The 15739-nt window shown below is 54.3% G+C and overlaps 1 protein-coding gene across 1 annotated transcript; it reads right to left on the bottom strand.

The window, feature by feature from the left end:
• Positions 1-237: 237 nt before the first annotated feature.
• LOC143824614 (protein-arginine deiminase type-3-like) lies at positions 238-15594 on the bottom strand. The gene is made up of 16 exons (XM_077312044.1): positions 15453-15594; positions 11300-11480; positions 10700-10772; positions 10519-10580; positions 10229-10346; positions 9945-10070; positions 9428-9603; positions 8917-9020; positions 8437-8548; positions 7504-7611; positions 6056-6210; positions 4595-4739; positions 3329-3422; positions 2818-2897; positions 2296-2427; positions 238-1890 (listed from the first exon to the last, which is right to left on the bottom strand). The coding sequence occupies exons 1-16, from the start codon at positions 15542-15544 to the stop codon at positions 1657-1659; spliced, it is 1992 nt and encodes a 663-aa protein (XP_077168159.1). The 5' UTR covers positions 15545-15594; the 3' UTR covers positions 238-1656.
• Positions 15595-15739: the final 145 nt, after the last annotated feature.

Genomic DNA, 15739 nt, shown 5'->3' with positions numbered 1-15739 from the left:
CTTGCAGCTGCTGGTGACCTTCTGCATGGCAAGAGGCCCCCTGCCCCTGCCCTGTGCCACTTCCCTGAGGCCAGCTTTCCAGATCCTCTGGTCTTCTCAGGAATAGCCCTTTTGGAGTGGGGGAGTCTTGGCCCCTCCCTCCACAGCAGCAACGTCCCCTCATCCCAGAAAATGCAGAGAGGACCGGCTGATGCAAATCCAGTTCCCACCACCAAGCCAGTTAATCAGGACTCAATATTTCTTTACTCTTTTAATCAAGCAGCTTGTCAAAACAACTGGGGAGAGATTTGTCCACAAAAGTATGCATTTGTTTTCAACAGAGGCATAGAATTCCAAACCACCTAGGTTTTTTTGTCTTTTTAAAGGAAATGCACAATTTTACCCGTATCACTCTGTGGTACATACAGATCTGGTGCCACACATTTTAGGGGCAAGGAAGGGGTTAAACCTCTAAAGACCCTGGTGAAGGTCCTACCCCTGGGTCTTTGGAGGTCAGTGCTGCATAGATTAGAAGCCAAGGGTTTCGAGGGCCTTCCCCTCTTCTCTCTCAGCAGTCAGGAAGGTGGGTCTTAATGTGACAAAAAGCGAGATCTGCTCTTTGAAGTGCCCAGAGTCCCGTGAAGTGACCGAATGAGGGGGCCTTAGAAACATCTTTGTAAATCTGCCCACCCTGACACAGCAGTTTAACTGAAATAAATTAAATCTAGGTGCTGCTCTGTTCCCTGGAGCAATATGACAAGTAAGGGTTAGTTGAGCTAGTTGTTGGCACAGTGTGGGCACTCAGTGGCACCCTAAAGATTAATAACCCTAATTCTTCGGGCATGAGCTTCTGTGAGTCGGCACCTCTGAAGAAGAGAGTTCTGACTCATCAAGAAAGCTCCTGGGGCCATAAATGTCTTTAGTCTTGATGGTGCAACAAGACTCCGGTCTGATGGGGGGGGGGGGGCGGAGAACCACAAGTGTAGAAAACGTACTCCCTGCGGCCTGCCTCCACTGACCCAAAGGAAGGGCTACAAGGTGGCGGCTATCTGTGGGCACTCCCCTCCCTGCATTCTTGGATCTGGTTCCAGGCCAGTAGGCTCAGGCTTTGCTTTGGAATGTGGAAGTGGGAGGAGCGAGGAGGAAGGCCGGAGGCTGGACGTTATGGCTACGTAGCCTTTGGCTGGCTGGAGGGAGCTCGACCAAACTCGACCCATCTCGGAAGCTAAGCAGGCTCAGGACGGGGAAGGAAACCGCCTCTGCTTCCCTCTTGCCTTGGAAGTCTCTGCTGGGGCAGTGAGTTGGCTAAGACTTGATGGCACTTTATGCCCCGCCCACGGCCACCTGCTCCTTCTTCAGCACTCTGTGAGGCCTATCCCAGAGCACTTGGGATGCTAATCACCCCTCATCCTCGACCCATTCAGTGGGGCCTCAATAAACTGCTTCATTTCCGGGAGTTAAGGGGCTGAGGCTGGGCTTCTTCCCAGTGGGCTCAGCAGGGCAAAAGGGGGACCCGGATTGGCAACCTTCATGTACTGCTGAAGGGAGACCCCATGCGGACCCAGAAAGCGAATCCTGAGGCAGCCCTGAGCTGCACAGCGGCTACTGCAGCCCCTCCTGCTCCTGCCCGTGGGGGGTGGTGGTGGTGGTCAGAGCCTCCCTCCGTCCCTCCCTGACTCAGGGGATGGAATTCCACCACTTGAAGGAGAAGGGCTTCCGGCGGACATTGGTGCCACAGTGGACCTCGCCAAGTTTTTCATGGTAGGTTTCGAAATCATCTATGAAGGTGCAGGACAGTCCCAGGGGCTCCAGCAGGCGTCGGACCTCCTCTTCCAGGCAGCACTGCTCATGAATCATGGGCCCAAAGGGCTTTGGGATGCCCAGGTATTTCCACAGAACAAGCATGTTCACCTGAGGACAGGAGACGGGAGTTGAGACACGCAGCAGCCGGTACAGACTCCAAAGGGCCCCTTTCCCTGAAGAATACCGTGACCCACTTCAGCACTTCACAGGTGGAAATATCGGCCTCTGGCAGCTGGAGCAGGAAGCCGGGGGGGGGGGGGCAGCACCATCCAGCTTCATCCACTCCCCAGCAGAAAGCAGGAGCGACAGTTGTGTGCAAGCCGTCGGCTCCAAATGGGGCAAGCAGCTGTACAGCACACCCGACAATAAGCATCCTCACACAGTCTGCTTAGCAGCTCTTGACCCCACTGCACAGCTGAGAATCGTGCTGGCCTGCATCTGCCCGGGGAATGTGCCCACCCCCCTCTGCTCAGAGTCAGCCTCCGAGGGAAGAAGCGACTCGCAGAGCCTCACCAGGTCAGGGAAGTAAGCCACCGCTTTGCCGGAAGGAGCGCTGCGCTTGAAGAGCTGGGGGATGTCGATGACGTCTTCCTCCGTCAGCCCCAGCTCCTCCTTGAGGACGTCCCTGTTCCAGTCGATGCATTGCTGGAGAGGAGGGGGAGCAAAGCGCAGGCAGGTTTGTGCCGTTGCTGGAGGAAGGCATCGCCAGGCCATTCATTTGCCACCTGTGCCCATCTTGGCCCATGAGCCCCCTCTGGCATGCTAGTCCCCCTCCAGCATCGCCTGAGGGGCAGGGCCTTGTCCTAGCTCGGTACGGCTGGTCGGCCCCTGCACATGAGAGCCAAAAGGTGTTCCCCTGACTCCCTCCCGTGCTGTCTCCTCCTGTGGCTCCACACAGACTCAACCTGTCCAAAACTAGCATCTTCCTCTTTTGTCTAGCCTCGCTGGCCCACACTGGGGCCTTTGCCACTGAGCAGACGACTGAGCACCTATGGCCATAAGGGGGTACCCCAAACAGCCCTCCACAAAGGTTACCTGGTAATAATTGTTGTTGTTCCTCAGCGCTTGGTCAGAGAGAAGCTTTCTTATTGAGATTTCTTTGCTTTTTTTCACTCCTGTCAAGAGAGAAAGGGTGATGCTTTCTTTTGGTTGTGAGCTTTTCCTTAAACTGGCGGCTCAAAGCTCCCCAGCTCTCCTCAGAGGATATCTGTCCTGTGCATTTTTGTCCACCCATCCTTCCAGGAGCTGAGGGAGGCGTATGCAGCTCTTGCTCACCACATTTCATTATCACACCAGCCCTGTGAGGAGGGCTCAGCTGAGAGAGCACAGCTGGGCCAAGGTCACCCCATGCACTTCCGGGCAAGGAGAGGACATCAACCCAGCTCCAAATGGCACAAGTACATGAATGCACATGAATTGGAGGCTGCCTTCTACTGCCTCTGATCTTTTGTCCCTCCAGTCATATCGGCGGTGGTTCCCCAGGGTCTTAGGTGGAGATTTCTCATAATAAATAAATTATTTGCAATCTGATCCTGACTGGAGATACCTTCAAACATGAGAGCGTCCCCGTAGCCCTCCTGCTCCTTCTGCTTCAGGAGTTTGTAGCAGGCGCTGGGGCTGGCCAGGAGCAGCCGGAAACCCTGGAGGACACAGAGGGCAGATAGTGAGTGAGAAGGGAGGGGAAGGGGGGCAAGGAGGAGATGGGGCAGAACAAGACAGGCCAACGCTGGAAGGGGCGGTGGTGCTTTGGAACCCCAAAACATTAACCCAGAGATGCGTCCTCATTGTTTTTGTGAAGGAGGCAGAACACATCATGCTGTCAGCCATTTCTGTACTTTTTGAATTCTGCTTTGTAGCACTTTGAAACTGTTTAATTCAACTGCAGGGCCTCAGCATTTGTTTCCACATCAACATTCTGCATTCTTCCTTAGGGTGCCTCAGCAGTGCTGACTGCATCCCTTTCCTGGGCAAGAGGAAGCCGGAATTACTCCTTTTATACCGTGGCAGCAATGTGATGGTTTGTTTATTTTTCGCTGTCTTAATCATGCTATTAGCACATCCCAACAAAAAATAAAATGTAAACGAGCATATTTTGCACTCCAGAGAATAGGAGTGATTCTGCTTCCCCCTTCCTTGCCCTGCCCAGAAGGAGGAGCTGATGAGGAACACTTTCTGGGAGGCTGATGCATCGGGAGTGAACAGGAGGTCCCAGAGAAGGGGCAACTCGGTCCAGCCAAGGTCTCTGGTACCAATCCTGCCTTCAGTGCAACCGTGACACCGGGTGTGAAGCCAAAGACTGCTGGGAGAAGCCAACTCCAGATGGCACCCAAACCCCCAAAGAGAAGGCCCAAGCTCTTTTACCCTACGCTACTGAGCCCCTTTCCCCTGCGTAACCCTGAGCAAGGGACCTTTGGAAGAAGAGAAGCCACCGTGGTCTGCTTGCCCTGATTGCGTTCAAGTACGGGCCCTGACAAGTCACCGAATCCAGCCTCCTGAGAGCCTCTTATTTCTCTCTCTCTCTCTCTCCCTCCCTCCTTCCCTCCCTCCCTCCTTCCTTCCTTAAAATGAGCAGCAGGTTTCTAGCCCCGAGGACTGGGAAGATGTGCCTGGAGGTGTCTGAGCCACACCTGCTTAAGACTCAGATGCCACAGTGGGGGAGGAATAAGGTGTCCCTGAAATATCCTAACTTCCCCATGCGTAACTACAACAAACCTCGCAAAATGACAAAGAAGAAAGAGATGCTTAATTAGCATAATATATGCAGGCCCCAGAGACAGCAAGGAGGCGGGACCCTTCACGCAGAGACACAGACCTTCCTATTGGGAGCCGGGACAAACGTCAAGAACTCATCCACGTGGCCCACCACCAGCCAATCGGAGTACAGTTCCACGGGCAGCTGCACTTTCTGGGCATAAAGGAAGTCCCGGACAACCTTGACCATGTTGTTCCCCTGCAAGCTAGAAAAGAAAGCAAGGCAGTGTTGGTGGGGGGGGGGGGAGAGGAATTCCTCCCAGACATAAAATCCGTGCCGCTTGTCCGGCCTTTGCCGTTCTGGAGGAAACGGACGGGTCCCGTGCTCCCCACCAGGCCTCCGTTCAAGCAATGCAGCCCGGCAGGAGGGCCCTGCTGGCTCAAAACAAAGGAGCAGTCAGTGAGTGCCCCCTCCCACCTTCCCTTGCCCCCCCGGCTGGAGCAGGAGGGAGCTGAAGCTGTCCTGAGCACTGTCCCCGCCAAGGCCCAGCGCCCAGTGCTGCTCTCCGTGCCTCTCTCCCCTGGCAAAAGAGCTCCGCAGGTGAATCCAGGGAGAAGCTGCTGACTGGGACGTTCTAATGCCTCACGGGTGTTGAGACTGACTCCCTCCCTCCCTCCCTCCCTGCAGGTGCTCACATCCTGCCTCCGCCACCCTCCACGGATGCTAACGAACCAGCCAGGCTTCTGCGACTTCCTTTGGCATGTGCTTATCCTGCCGCCCTGCCTGGTGCTAATTCCGCTCGGCCTGCCTGTCAGCAGTTGTGAGTGGCCCCGCCCTCTCTGACTGGACGGAGTGCTGGGTCGGGATCCTGCTTTACACTGGCTCTTTCTGTAACATCTGCGTCTACACAAACACACCCCTGGCATTACTGTTGTATCAACACATGAGTGTACAAAATACGCATCTGATGAAATGTGCTCTGGCTCACAAAAACACCTGCTGAAAACGGCAGCGTTAGTCTTGAAGGGGCCACCCGACCGGCGTTTTATTTTGCCGCTGACACACGAGCAGGCCGTGCACGAGGGACTTTGTGCGTCTTCCCTTGCTGCTGCCCTGCAACTTTCTGCTCCTGCTTCGTAACACAAGGCAATGCGCACCACGAGAGCCAGGGCCCCCCAAGAGTGAGGAGAATCAGAGCAGCGGAGTGGCTGGAGTGACCGATGGGGGCCAGCCAGCGATGATTCTCCACTTGTGGGGTGATGCCCAGGCCCATCACCTTGTCCACTGGGCAGGGCTATGGTGAGGGTAAAACGAGAAGAGGACAGCCAGCCAGGGACTCCATGCAGGGCTGAAAGGGGACCAGGTGGATGTGGATGTCCCATGAGGGACACGGCCTGCCAGCAGCCACCAAACATGTGGGGCCCAGAATGGAAAACTCATTATGGGATGGCCCTGCATGGTGCCGCCCACCCAAGAGGGAGAGGTCCATGCACAGAACACATCTTAACTCCCCCCTGCCCACCAAGTAGGTGTCTCTCCCAGGAAGCCAATCTGATGGACTCCTCTCTCCCCCCTCCTCACCTGGGAAAGTAGCTTCCGATGAGGATCCTGCCCAGGGGGTACTGCTTGCCCCTGACGGTCACTGGAGGGCTGACCTCGAGGTTTCCGAAGGAGTCCAAGCTGGAGACCGTCTTCTTATTAGCTGGCTCTCGTTTGACATAACCAAAATCTGGGCCCTTGCGTGAGCACAACCGAGAACAGAGTAAGATATAATTTTAACTTGATGTATTGTGATGATTGATTGGTTTTATTGTGTTTTAAATTGTGTAAACTGCCCCGAGACAGAATCTCAAGAGGGGCAGTATAGAAATGCCTATATAAATAAGTAGACAGACAAATAAATAAATACAGACCCAGCAAGTGAAGGGGACAAAAGAAAACTACGCACCACTGGGTGTAGTTTGACCAGTTCATCCAACCAAAATTCTAAATTATTTGTTTTATAAGCTGGTTGATTCTTAAGTAGTGTCTTCAGTTGAATGGAATATGTTTTTTACTTGTCTGTTTATAGAGTTTTAACTTTGCTGCAACCTGCCCAGGAAAGCTGTATCCGAATGGAACTGTGGGACAGAAATATTCTCCATCAATATTACCCTCATAGGTGGAAGGAAGCCTCAATGTTCAAATATACTCTACCTGTGATTAAGAAAGGCTGGATGGAAACTGTAGGCAACAGCTGCCTCCTTCAGGATCTACTCATGAGCGTTTATAGGCATCTTTTACACACAGAGTTGTTTAGAGTTCTGGAGGTGTGTTTGGGGGGGGGGGGGAGAAGAGACCCAGGTTCAAATCCTCACACGCACCCTGGAGCTGTCTAGGTACACTTAACCCAGACCTCCCTCACAGTGTTGTTTTGCAAGGATAAAATGGGAAGCCAGAATGGTGCCATAGAAATGCCCTAGACGGAGGGGATGTTGAGCGAGAGGGACACACCTTGGTATGGCCAGCAAGGTGACCCTGGCACTCCTTCGTCTAGTCGCAGAGGGGCAGGGCCCATTATGCCCTGGCTGTGCAGTGGAGTTTCTCTGCCCTTTGCTGCGGTCAGTTAACCAATGGGCCTGCGTGGCCGAGGCCAGCTCGATCTCACCAGACCTCGGGAGCTAAGCATGGCTGGCCGTGGTTAAGCACTGGCTGGAAGACCACCAACGAGGTCCAGGGTTTCAACGCAGAGGCAGGCAATGGCAAGCCACCCCCAAATGCCTCTGCCTTGAAAACCCCACGGGGGTCCCCGTAAGTCATCCGTGACCTGATGGTACCCAAAAATGTAGACAGAACTGGGCTATTTAGCTCAAAGTTTCGGCAGTCACCTAAGCCCAGCAGTGAATAGGAAAAATGGTTCCATTGATTCTGCCGGTTTTCACCAGCAGGGAACAGACGTCTGTATTTGGGGGGCAAGCCCTATGCAAATTGCACCGTTTTCTTACCCACAAAGCACAAGACTCTCAGAGTCACGAATTTCAACCACCTACCAAAACGCCTTTGAAGGGGAAATCCTTCAGCATTCCATTTCTAGGGGAGTCGAAGACCACTGGAAACCCTTTGTGGGGGGCTTGCACGTAGCCAATCTCCATCTCGTCCTGTTCCAGCAGACAAAGCAAAGCAGGAGCCCTCCTTATTCCTCATGCCAAGAGGGGGGGGGGAGCACAGCAGCAACACTTCCCAGGACCCACCCCTGAACATGACCGGAGCAAGTCCACCCTGGAGGGTTCCCAGCCTCAGCTCCGCCACAGAGCCTCATGACCCCCACTTCAGATATTATGGTTTGTTGCAAGGCAATAATCTAAGTGCCCGACTATATTATTTCCCCCCGCCCCCCAGGGCCATCCCTATGGGGTCCCCAGGGGTTGGCTGCCAGTTGATGGCAAAGGGGAAAAAGTGGTCCCGTGTGCTCTTTAGAACATGGGTCTGCTTCGAAAGGCATGCTTCCCTCCAGGGCTGCACGGCCCCAGGGAGTGCTGGGGAACTGAAGAGGCAGCCACAAACACCCACATGCAGGCCCAGCTCCCCAGGGCTGTTCCAGCACATCACGAGGGCGGAGCGTTGCCCCTCCTCCCCTGGTGCAGCCTCAATCCTGGAGTCACCACAGCACGTCCGTTACGATCCGGCTCAAGAGAAAGGTCACTCTCCGCTCCACCCACACGTCCGAACAGGCAAATGTTTCACACCCGTCTTCCCCTCACAGGCCCTCTGAACCAACAGGTAACGTCCCAAGCTGATCACTTGAAAATGGCGCCCAGTTTGGGAGTGGCGCTGAAGGTTCTGAGATCACTCTGGAGTCCACAAGGACCAAATAAGCACAGCCCGCAAAGCGCCCTCTTGGGCAAGGAGACTTGCTCGCCGTCTGTCCATTGCTCCATCTGGCTCCACATTTATTTATTTATTCCCCCCCCCCCAAAGAATACCTGAATCCAGCGGTCCCCACGATTTTCCTGCTCTGGGCAGATGACCAGTCTGCAGCCAGCCTTCACCACCAGCTTGCTCACAGTGGCTACAAAATCGGCATTCGACTTAATGCTGGAGATCAAACCGAGAAAGCAAGAGAACAGGAATCAGGCACACGGAAAAGGAATATCCATCGCTGATGGAACAGATTACCTAACAAGGGCACCTTAATCTCGTTAGAGAAGCCAAAGGTACACAGAGAAAGACAATACCTGGTCAGAAATAATCTCAGACAAAGCTGTGGATGCAGAGAGGATGAAAGGCTCAGCAGCTCATAGGACTGGTCACTCCCCCCTGGGGTGATGCAGCTTCTCTGGAACGCTCACCAATGACCCCAGGGAGCAGCTTTTGGATCAGACACTGGCCCCACCCCGGACACAGCCCTCTCAGAATGCATGCTGTGGAAGATGCTGGGCAACCGTCTGCACACAACCCCTTACCTGCAGATGTAAACTGATACTGGCTGCAAGGTATTGGGGGTCATGATCCACGGGGACATCCGGAAAACCACGGTGTCATTGAAAATGGGAATGTCTGGCAGCCCCTGTGACCAGGAGAAAAGGCGAACAAGGTCTGAGAAGCAGGAGGGGACTGGCCCTCCTAGCTCCAGTTCTGAGATGGCCAAAGGAAGGGGGTCGCTAGCCGTATGGACACAACTTGGCTAACTTTCATTTCCGTCATGGCCCAGCTGGGATTTTTCCACATTGGCCTGCAAGAGAACAGCTAGATCCAAGTCTAAGAGCACCTTAAGTTTTTCAAGGTACCAGCAAAGCTCCCAAGGACCTAGTTGGGGTTCATGGCTCGGTCAGCAGGACCCCACCTTTTATCCTCCATCAGAATGAGCACTGAGACGCCCACGCACACCCAGACCGGGGCCCTGCCAGAACCCCCACCTCCCCCCGCCCTCTGGCCCCACAAGGCCCCAAGGATCCTTGGCACGTGCCGTCGTACCTCAGACGAGTTGTCCAGCAGCGTGACGTGGAAGGACACGAGGCCCGAGAAGTCGACGTCCGGAAAGGCCAGCCCCTCCACGTAGAAGTTTTTCTCTTGGAAGCCATCATGTTCAACCGAGTAGGAGAGCTTCCCTGAGCCCAGAATATGCTTGTATTGGTGCAGCTTCTTTCCCCCTGCAAGCCAAACAAATAGGTTCCCCCAAAATATAATGCATCTATTCAGACCTGAATGTGATAACTAAATAGACCAGCCTGGTGTCATGATTGAAGGGTCAGACTCTGGGCTCTTGGAGACCCAGGTTCGAATCCCCATTTGAGCCAGGGAAGCCTCCTGGGTGACCGTGGGCCAATCCCTCTCTCAGCCTAACCCGCCTCACAGGGTCGCTGTGAGAAGGAAACTGAAGAGAATGAGGACAGTACCTTTGGGTTCCTCACTAGAGACTAAAGTGGGCTATAAAGTAATTAACTAATTAATTAATTAATCCTGGCAGCTTGAGAAGGCGGCAGATGCTTACCCTTGGCATGAAAGACGCCCACTTTGTCATGGTCAGAGGCGGAAACATGAAGGACCAGCTGGTAGTCATCAAAAGCCTCTTCCGGTCCACAAGTGGTCAGGACCATTAGGGACATGTCCTTGAGGTCTGATGAGAGCAGCAGACATAAGAAACGTGCAGAGGAAGGAAAAGGCAGATTTGGTAAGGAGAACATTAATTCACTGGCGCTCTGCAAATGCAGGCAGGGACAGATTCCAGATCTTCCTCGCCAGAAAGCCCTCCCCTCGCCCAGGCCCCTCACCAACCTGCATGCGATTCCACTTTCTTGTCCTGGTTGTCCGTGTCCTTTGCTCCAAGGTAATCCCTGTCGCAGTTCACCAGGAGGATGGCGCCTTTGCCTTCTGGGCCCCACGTCCACTCTCTCTGCAGAGGCAGAAATCAGGGGCAGGGCTTGTCGGCACAAAGACGTGGAACCCCACACTGGCCACCAGGACTTCCACGCAGCCACTGCCCATCACTTTTTTTTGGGGTGGGGGGGAGGCACAAAAACCAGTGTCCCTCTCACAGTGGCTGTGAGATGAAGCTGGTTCTCTACCTTATTTTTGGCTTTCCTGTTCACAGTTCCTGAACGGCTGGTGTCGACATCCAAGGAGATCTCTGCAATACAACAGGAAAAGAGAACCCTCTGTGCTTGGCATAAGGCCTCTGCCCATTTTGAGCCAGGCACCTCAATCTGTGTTAAATGTTTATTTTCTGCTTGATTTCAGTGGCCTTACCTACGCAGGTGAGGTGGAGCAGAGCTTGGCCCAGGGGCTCCTTCCCATTGTCCTTGTAATATGAAATCCTGACCTGCCAAGAAACCACACAGCAGAAGTCAGTGTTTTACATACGCAACAGTTCTAGAGGCTCCGCCCACCAAAGCAAGTGGCTTCCAAAGTTACTGGTGAGGCTGCTGCAGCAAGCAAAAACGTTCTTCCTTCCCCAACAAGAGCTGGTGGCTCTGATTTCTGGCAAGGCTTATAGATGAACATTTACGTGACATTTTAAGATGTCACAAACCTTGACATGGACATCAATGCCTTGGCTAACACAAAACAGTCACAAAAATCACACTGACTAGGCAAGCATGTGTAGCTAAATAAAAGGATTCCACAGTAAAATGTTATTCCAAAATGGACTGCATTACAGTTAACATTTCTTCATTTACCTTTGAATGTTTACTTTTGATCTAAATAAGTAGGTCAATAATTTTGGTTTAAGTGGTGGCCCTCTTTAGGCGCTGGGCATGCTGATGTGGCCCCCATGTGCCAAACGCCTGGGGACCCTGCTTCATTGTATAGATTTCTGTTCAGGCTCTTCCTGTCCCCTTTGCTTACCTTGTCACTATTGGCCCTGACGCTCGGGGTATCCATGGTCACAATTGCCTCTAGGTTGGTCTCTAAGGGCCACCTGGGCACACAGGAAGGGATCTTCAAGGCTTCTCCATCATGGACGATGTAGAGCTTGACTCCGGCGGTCCCCCAGATGTCGAAGGACGTGGCCCCCAGTGGGGCTGAGCTGCAAAAGAGATAGCTTTTCTGTTGGGTCATCTTCAGAAAGGGCTAAGAATCAGCTACAATCTGTTTTCCAGAAGTGCTTCCGTCTGAATCAGTGCAAGAGGACATGCAGCATTTCACTCTGGCCTGGAGCTCTCAAAAGCTGACCCAGGAAGCCAAAAGCTGCCGAACAAGCAGAGCTGAAACATTTTGTCCCCCCGGCTCCATGAATAGTAAGAGAAACACGGGGCCTTTGAAAACACTGTTGACAAAGGGGGATTGTCTTGCCGGCTGACGGGCAGGACAATGGCTTCACCCACATGCCCAGCCACCAAACAGGGGAAAGCTGGGTCCCAACGGTGCCTCGGCAACAGGTTCGTATAATGCAGGCCCAGATACTTCTCCCTGTGGAATCCGGGCTCTGCTGCTTCAGCCTCTGCTGCTCCTGGGGTCCTGGGACCACTCATTTTCCACCCCTGAGCTCTTGCCTTCTCATGCACATAGTGAAGCGACAATCCCTGCTTTTGTGGAGCGGGAGGAATGCCAACGCTGCAACCCCTGCACTAGAATCTGTGTTGCACAGGGAGGGGCAGGGGCAGGTAAACAGGCTGAAGCGCCTAAAGGTGTTAACTTACCCCCTCCCCAGCCCAGCCAGGCTCACTCTTGTGACTTGAACAGTGGCTTTGTCAGCACAAAACCCAGCTGATGACGGTGGGGTGCAGGCATACAGCCATCTACCAACAGCCAGCCAGTGGGGCCTTGCTTGCTGCCAGCTGACCGTCACTCACTGCCTCCCACAGCAAGGGAGTCACTTGTCCTCACCCAGGAGTCCCAGCAAACAGACCGTGACACCCGCTTCCCACGATTTCCTTGTCTTGTTCTGTTGGAGTTCTTACCCGCTACCCTTGCAAAGCTTCTTGTGGCGGGTTGCAATAGCCCAGTCGTGGTGGGGCTGACCTGGCTGGACCATGATCCATGCAGCCGCTTTGATGAATCACAACTACTTGGCCAGAGGGGCCCTGGCTGAGGCGGCTTCCTCTTCACTCGCCTTCCAGGTGCTGCAGGACTCTGGGAACCCCGTAAACTTAGGCTTTGCCTCGACGGTCTCTTGAGGAGTTTGTGCCTCAGTGACCATCTTGACATGGCTTCCTCACACCTCCCTGTGGGGCTGAGGCAAGCCAGGTTTCTCCTTCATACAAAAGGGACGTTGCTCATGAATCTCGAGCCCAAGCCGCCCCACCCTTCACTTATACCTCTGATTAGTCAAGACCAGCTGGTAAAGCCTCTTCCAACCACACCAGTTGCGTAGTTGATTGATTTCTTAAAATACTCCTAGACAACCCCCACAAGGCACACCTTTTCCTGGGCAGGGGCCAGTTTCTGCTTTGGAACGGGGCCCCCGAACTAGCCAGGGCAGAACCAACTGTCTCAAAAGCCTCTCATCCCCTCAGAGTATTCACACACCATCCTCAATAACAAACTGATCTCCAGTATTGTTATGATGTAGATTACCCTATTTTTCTTCTGCTCTCAGCCTTGTAAGTGCCCTGCGTTTTCCACCAGGTGATAGAGAGACATTAGATTAATGATGAGTTTTTATATTCAAGTGTTTTCAGCACTCTCTTGTATTCAAGTGTTTTCTGTGGCTTTCATAGTCAAGTGTTTTCTGTGCTCCCTCACTGGTTGAGAGAGAGATTAGAAACATTTATGGACTTTTATCTTAGGAGTATAAATGATTCATTGCCTCTTGCTCAAAAGAGCTAGTTGTCAACTTGAAAGCAGCAGGACAAAACTCCAAGTCCAGAGGCATTCTCCCTCCCGAGAACTCTCTCTCTCTCTCTCTCTCTCTCTCTCTTTGAATGGAGCCTTACAACCAGCGGAAGAGTTTTGGAGAACTCACTTGGCTGGTCCTAATCCCAGACATCCTTCTTTGGTGGGGGTGGCGTTTCACTTTTGCTGCTGACCAGTTATTCCCACACAGCCAAGGGAGCCTGAGATCCCTTCCACTTCTGCAGCAAAGCTTCCTGGGCCCGCGCCAGCAGGCAATTCACTTCAAAACCCGGACTGATACACCTCTTGTTCTTTCCCTTCACCATTCTGGGTTTCGTATGTGCTACAACACAGCCTGCTGAAGTGTTGTGCCGAACTTGAAGCCTTACACATAGAATTGTGTTGTTTCGGTTGGTCTTAGCAAACAGCGTAACATGGGTTTTGTTTTACGGAAGCAGATGAGTGAGTTACTCCTCTTGTTCTCCGATATCACTGTACCCTGGGACTGGACAAGCTGCAACGGCAACAAGCACTCAGCCAAGTTTGCAGGGTGGCAAGATCAGGCCGGTCTGCAAAAAAAAACAGCTACCCTCTGTGCAGATCAGAGGCGCATGGCTCATCCCACAGACACCTAAGCTCCAGGAAGAAGTTAAGTTCCACCCACAGCCCCAGACTTGTCCACCTTTTCTGGCAAGTGAAGGATGTTGTGCCAGTGGCTGTATAATGCACACTGGAGGATGGGGAGGTCCCTGGCTTCATTAGTGTCTTTCCGTGGCTAATTAGGAGCACAGGCCAGCCAAGGTTAATGAGTGCCCTGCAGAGGTATCCCAGGGCAAGGGGAGTCCAGCCACAACTGTGCAGGGTCCTGAAACAGCAGCAAAGGGGGCCCCTTCTCCTACCTGTGCTGCTGCCTACAAGGGGGCTGGACCACCACCACCATCTAGGCTGAGAATAAACAGAGTCCTTGGTGCTGAGCTTGGAGAATCCTGATTCTGCTTTACAGAGTTAACAAGCCTCCTTTGCTGTCCAAGCATCCTATGGCAACACTTGGGATGCCTCAGCCCAAGATGATAAGGCAATCCCTCCACCCCATATGGACACTTGCTCATGGGCCCCAGCCCCAACAGAAAAGCACCTCCAGGTTAGCTCTGGGGCTTCTTGGGGGGGGGGGAGTTTGCACAGCCCAGGCATGGTCCTCTATGTGAGAGAGGGGGAGGGATTGCATGCGGCAGTTCAAATGGGGCAGATGTGCAGGAGGTGTAACTCAGCACCCACCAGCAGCCATTTCTTCTCCAATCCCTCACTCTGTGCCCACTTGTGGCTTGTTTGGGCAACGGATCCTCCAGCTACCTGGACAGCGACAGTCGTCTGAGGGGGCTGGGAAGAGTTTAGCCCCTCAGCATCTGTCCACAGCGCCCTGCTAGACAAGGCTTGCTCTCCCTTGCATTTGCTCAGGAAAGTCCTTGTCGGGTGGGGAGCTGAGAGGAAGGCAGGACCTTGGGCATCCCTCGGCACACCTGAGGCCCCTGTCTTCTGGGAGGCTTTGCTGTGCTTCGGGGATCTTCCCCTTCAGGACTCAGGTCCTTTGTGCGAGGAGATGCCTCCCTGACCTCTGCCCGAAAGCCCCCCGGATTCCATTCCTCCCACAGGAGGTCATTTCAAACCTTCCTTTCTTGCAGGACGGTGAAGTCTCTGTCCCTTCTAAAGCTCTTGGCAAAGTGGCTTTGCAAATGAGCTGCTCCTTTTAAGCCTTTTAAGTGATTGGTTAATGGCCGTCTTTCCAGGGACTGCTGTGAGGGGCAGACCGAGGGAGGAGTTAGGGGGTCTTGATGGTCCAAAGGCAGGTGAAGGCGAAAGCGAAGGCGCGGGCGGGCGGGCGGGGGGGTTGGGGCTAGCAATCCGAAAGGGGTGGCAGGTCATTGTTTGCAAAACCAGTGCAAACATTTTGCATCCGTTCAGGACGGCTGCTCCGAGGAGACCCACTCAGAAAGCAGAAAGAGGGGGGTGGGCGGCAGCATCCTCAGCGGCTGACGAATCCCGCGTACGGGGGAGAAGCTGGCTGCAGGACTTCTCAGCAGGGACCCCCCCGCCCGCCCGCCCGCCCGGCAAGGCCACCGCTCTCCCCGCCCCCCCCCCCCGGCCCCGAGGGCATTCCGCCGCCGCCGCCCCTCCCGCCCGTCCGCCCGTCCGCCCGTCCGCCCGTCCGTGCGTGCAGGCCCCTTACCCGGAGAGGTCGAGGGAGAGCTCGGTGCCCAGGACGTAGAGGGCGCGCGTGGGCTTCTCCACCGCCAGGCGCACCCATCGCTGCGGAGCCATCCCGCCCGCCCGGCTGCGCTCTGCTCTGCTCTGCTCTGCTGCGGCCGCCGCGCGTTAAGAGGCCCCCGGACCGGACCCGCCCCGCCCCCGCCCGCCCGCCCGCAACGAGGAGGGAGCCGCCCCGCGTGAAGGTGCACCGCCCGCACTGACCGACGGGCGGACGGACGGACAGTGGCCGGAGCCGGAGGGCGTGGG

The sequence above is a fragment of the Paroedura picta genome, chromosome 15 (genome assembly GCF_049243985.1).
Source record: "Paroedura picta isolate Pp20150507F chromosome 15, Ppicta_v3.0, whole genome shotgun sequence".
Lineage (NCBI taxonomy): Eukaryota > Metazoa > Chordata > Lepidosauria > Squamata > Gekkonidae > Paroedura > Paroedura picta.
Note: the sequence above shows the minus strand (reverse complement) of the source record. Positions and strands in the feature narration are given on the sequence as shown.